Below are 5084 nucleotides of genomic sequence, written 5' to 3'. Positions count from 1 at the left end.
GGAGGGAAGGGAGGAGAAGAGAAAATTATGAAATCGAGAGCAGCTGAGTTAATTCCGAATTTCCTAGTCTTCCCGGCTTAGAAAGATCCTGAAATGATGTATTAAATAGCTGAGTCTAAAGAGATGCAATTATCTCGTGTCCACTAGAGGGCAGTGCCTCAGCTCAGTAAGCTACTTTCTGCTAAAAAATTAAAAATTAATTTGTTTTCATCAGTTAACAAGTATTTTGTGATAGTAGCATTCAGAGATAGATATGCATTGGAATATCTTGAAATGTGTCTCTGAAAAGCTTCAACAGCAGGTCCAGCATTTCTCCTGCCCACTGGTACCTGAGGGCCTTGGGATGGATGGGCTTTGGAACTGAACTGGCTGTCTTCCACTATTAGGACTCGGTTCTGATTTCAAGGCAGACTCAATTAAGAAGGATGACCCCTGTCTACTGTTATTTTTGCAGGAAGGAGCAAGTTAGGGATTAGTCCTCTGTTCTGATTCCTTGCCCATGTCTCCGGCAGGCTCGAGGGAAAGTGAGTGAGATCATCAACAATGCCATTGTGCACTACCGAGATGACTTGGATCTGCAGAACCTCATTGATTTTGGCCAGAAAAAGGTATGGGTCAGCCAAGTGGTCTGGGGGACTGTGGGTAAAAGTGAACGTCATCCCAAGAGTTGCCTCACCCTCTATGCCTGTGGAGCTCTTCGTTACCTGCCAGGTAATGGCTTCTGGGAAGGGGTTTGGCAAAAAACCATATGTAGCAGAGTGCTTTAAACGTACTTTTAAAGACACAGAACAGTATATATTGTAATCTACTGTGTTATAAGTGGTTACCTACAGGGGGATGAGGAACTGCGCAGATTCTTGAATATTACCTCTTCGAAAGTGACATTTTCGGCTGGTCCGAAGGCAGTGAGTTATCTCATTTGATTGTTCACTGTCAGCTACAGATCGAACTCCTTGTTCTACTCTTCCCCCCCTCCCCATTCCACTTCTGCACTTGACTAAACTAAAAAAAAGAAAGTTACATTTTAAAAATTGTGATAAAATTTACATAATGTAAAATTTACCATTTTTAAGCATGCAGATCTGTGGCATGAAGTACCTTCAATTGTTGTGCAGCCATCACCACCATCACCTGAACAAACGCTCATCTTCTCCAGCTGAAACTCTGTATCCATCAAACACAAACTCCCCATTTTCCTCTCTTGAAACTCTGTATCCATCAAACACTAACTCTCCATTTTCCTCTCTTGAAACTCTGTATCCATCAAACACTAACTCTCCATTTTCCTCTCTTGAAACTCTGTATCCATTAAACACTAACTCCCCATTTTCCTCTCCTGAAACTCTGTATCCATTGAACGCCAACTTTCCATTTTCCTCTCCCCCAGCAACCACTATTCTACTTTCTGTCAGTAAATTTTACAACTCTAGGTACCTCAAATGAGTGGACTTACAGTGTTAATGCTTTTTTGAGTGGCTTATTTCACTTAGCATGTTTTCAAGTTTCATCTCTATTGTAGCATGTGCCACAACTTCCTTCCTTTTGAAGGCTGAATAATACTCCACTGTATGTATATGCCACATTTTGTTTATCTATTCCTTCACCAGTGGAGACAAGGGTTGCTTCCACCTTTTGGCTATTGTGAACAAGGCTGCTATGAATCAAAAGTTAACATTTAGGCCAGGCATGGTAGCTTACACCTTTAATCCCAGCACTTTGGGAGGCCAAGGCAGGCAGATCATTTGAGGTCAGGAGTTTGAGACTAGCCTGGCCAACATGATGAAACCCTGTCTCCACCAAAAATACAAAACTTAGTCGGGTTTGGTGGCGCACACCTGTAGTCCCAGCTACTCAGGAGGCTGAGGTATGAGAACAGCTTGAATTTGGGAGGTGGAGGTTGCAGTGAGCCGAGATCGTGCCGTTGAACTCCAGCCTCGGTGACAGAAAGAGACTCCGTCTCAAAAATAAATAAGTAAAAAATAAAAAGTTAACTTTTTTTCCCCCCTAAGACAGAGTCTTGCTCTGTCACCTAGGCTGGAGTGCAATGGCATGATCTTGGCTCACTACAACATCCACCTCCTGGGTTCAAGTGATTCTCCCTGTCTCCGCCTCCTGAGTAGCTGGGATTATAGGTGCCCCCAAAACCACACCCAGCTAATTCTTGTATTTTTAGTAAATATGGGGTTTTGCCATATTGGCCAGGCTGGTCTTGAACTCCTGACCTCAGGTGATCCACCCGCCTCGGCCTCCCAAAGTGCTGGGATTACAGGCGTGAGCCAAGCACCTGGCCAAAAAAGTTAACTTTTAAGTAAAAGTGCTTTGAGACAAGTCCTGAGTTCCCCTTTCTCTGGTGCAATAGACACTTGACTTTGAGATCCAGTTTGCTCTCATGGAATAATGATGGGCTCACAATATTGAAGATTCCTCTCCTGTGTTTTCTCTATCTTAAGGAGAAGTTTTTCAGCACTGATCCTTTAATTATATCAGTCAATACTTTTGATCACTTCCATTTGCCTGCAAAGCCAAAAACTTCTCTCAAGAAGATTATAGCTGACTATGTAAAACAAAATATATGTACAACTGTAATACCAACAAGCACAGTGGTAAGTTACAACCAGATATACAAAGTAATAGAAATTAAGAAGTGAGAATATCTTCAGGCGAAGGCAACTGGGAAGCCGGAGCTCAAAGTTTAAGGCTGTGTTAAAACGCAACCCAAAGTTCCCAGTGGGAGCTTCCTATAGACTTTTGGTGGCTCTGAGAATTCCCCTTGTCACCTCAGTGTGAGGGGTGGGTAATTGTTAACCTCTGGTGGGTTTTGTTGCAGTTTAGCTGCTGTGGAGGGATTTCCTACAAGGACTGGTCCCAGAACATGTATTTCAACTGCTCGGAAGACAACCCCAGTCGAGAGCGCTGCTCTGTGCCTTACTCCTGTTGCTTGCCTACCCCTGACCAGGTAAGCCAGCATCCCACCTCACTTCCTCCTGGGCAGCGAGCTGAGTCACTTTCTGATGGGGGCAGCTGCTATTGGGAATATCCATCCCCCAGCTTAACCAGTCATGTGGGACAGGTGTCAGGTGTTTTCATTCACCCCAGCCTGATGCTTCTGTTAACCTCGCACTCCTGTAGCCCACATGGAGTTCAGAAGATACAGATTTAACTTTTAAGTTCAGGTTCAGTACCTGTGCAGATTTGTTATACAAGTAAGCTTGTGTCTTGGGGGTTTGTTGTACAGATTATTCCACCACCCAGAGCAAACAGACCTGGACCCTGACCTCTCAGAGGAAGGGAAGTCTGCATTTGGCAACTTCCAACCCAACATCCTCCACATATATTCTCTGACAATTTAGGAGTTTAGGAAGGGTGTTCCGGAAGCCCATCAGCTAAGGCCCCAAACAAAAAGTTATTGGAATTAGAGTCCCAACTGGCTTTTCAACTCTTTCCCCAGGCAGTGATCAACACTATGTGTGGCCAAGGTATGCAGGCCTTTGACTACTTGGAAGCTAGCAAAGTCATCTACACCAATGGCTGTATTGACAAGTTGGTCAACTGGATACACAGCAACTTATTCTTACTTGGTGGTGTGGCTCTAGGCCTGGCCATCCCCCAGGTAACTTACCCTGTGAGACTTGTGGGTCTCACACACTCTGTAAAGACTCCTTTGTTTTGGGGAAGGCCCTCGGGGATCAGTGAGGGTGTCAGGCACTGACATGGCTGAGGGTGGGGAAAGGGATAGTGCTGGCCGCACTGGAAAGATCGAGCCAGGGAAAACAAAACCATCACTCACTGCTGAGGGCCCAATTCCTTCTTGCCTCTCCCAGCTGGTGGGAATTCTGCTGTCCCAGATCCTAGTGAATCAGATCAAAGATCAGATCAAGCTACAGCTCTACAACCAGCAGCACCGGGCTGACCCATGGTATTGAGAATCCATCCTGCACCTCCTCACCATGGCAACTGGCAAGCCTCATCAACTAACAGCAGCGGGTGCTAAGAACAGCACCAAATGGAGATTTGGATTCCAGCCCCCCAGTGACAGCCCAGTGGGAAGAAGCAAACTCCAGATGGGCAGAAGGCAGGGTGCACAGGTGGCTCCGGTCTCAGGAGGATGCGCCCCTTCTCCCCCATCCCAGCCCTCAGCATTGTGCGAGAGTGATGCCCTTAAGTGTTTGGGTTTATGTTTTTAGTTTTGTTTGGGAAACAGCAGTTGCACAGAGTTACGGTGTAGTGCTGCTGCCGTTTCACCGAGGCACTGCCACCACCAGCTCTATCAGGGATGCTCCTGAGCTTGGCGGACATACTTAGATCCTAACGTGCCAGTGAGACCTGGCTGTGGAGAGTTGCACTGGCAGCCCTGCCTGGAGTTCAGTTGGCATGATACCAGCTCCAGAAGGGAATGGAGTGGAGCAGACAGTGAGGAGCGAGCCTGGGGGTCGGCTGGGGACAGCCGTATGTGCTAGCTGGGAGTGGAGGTGGATATGTTTACCAAATGCCTGCCCTGCCATCCTCCCAGGTAGTCAGAGTGAGCTACATCCTGCCCCGCCTTCATTTCCATGGAAACATGGCAGCTAGGGCACGGGGTACAGCAGCAGCCAAATTCTTCCCCACCTCCTCTGCTTTGAAAAAAAGTTTGGAACCCTGGTCCCTATACTCTGCAGTCAGAAGTGGGACTGAGCCATACATGCCCTTGAATTCCTCCCTGTCTGGCCCTCTCTCTCCAGCAAGTGGGGTTTTCTTTAACTTGGCAGTGTGCAGAGGAGAAGTGGTAACACCCCCACCCCATTCCCCTGCATCGGAGCTCAGTATTCCTGCAGGGTAAGAGGTAGGAATCTTGCTGGGACGAGCGGAGCCAGAAGTGGCAATAAAAAACGTGTTGACCTGGGCTACGCTGGACTCCATGAATTTTCCATTCTGGCAACTGGAAGGGGAGGAGTAGAAGGGCCCTGCAGAGGACGGCACTGGAGACTCCTAAAGGCCACACACCTCCCCCTTGCTGCCCCCGACACGGCGCGTCTCCTTCAACCGATGCATTGCCACCCTCCCACAGCCTCGCCCTCAGCTCTAAATTAGGTCGAAAGAGTCCCAGT

The 5084-nt window shown here is 47.4% G+C and overlaps 1 protein-coding gene across 2 annotated transcripts in view; it reads left to right on the top strand.

Moving 5' to 3' along the window:
• Positions 1–4883, top strand: part of TSPAN33 (tetraspanin 33) — a 26315-nt gene extending 21432 nt beyond the window's left edge. For both annotated transcript variants that reach the window (XM_017896286.1, XM_017896287.1), the window contains exons 5-8: positions 513–608; positions 2828–2956; positions 3449–3610; positions 3822–4883. In XM_017896286.1, the coding sequence (XP_017751775.1) occupies positions 513–608; positions 2828–2956; positions 3449–3610; positions 3822–3923 (489 nt within the window). In that variant the 3' untranslated portion in view covers positions 3924–4883. The remainder of the gene's footprint in view (positions 1–512; positions 609–2827; positions 2957–3448; positions 3611–3821) is intronic.
• The last annotated feature ends 201 nt before the right edge of the window (positions 4884–5084 follow it).

The sequence above is a fragment of the Rhinopithecus bieti genome, unplaced genomic scaffold, assembly GCF_001698545.2.
Source record: "Rhinopithecus bieti isolate Rb0 unplaced genomic scaffold, ASM169854v2 scaffold_26131, whole genome shotgun sequence".
Classification (NCBI taxonomy): domain Eukaryota; kingdom Metazoa; phylum Chordata; class Mammalia; order Primates; family Cercopithecidae; genus Rhinopithecus; species Rhinopithecus bieti.
The sequence above is the reverse complement of the archived record's forward strand: the minus strand, read 5'-3'. Positions and strand labels throughout refer to the sequence as shown.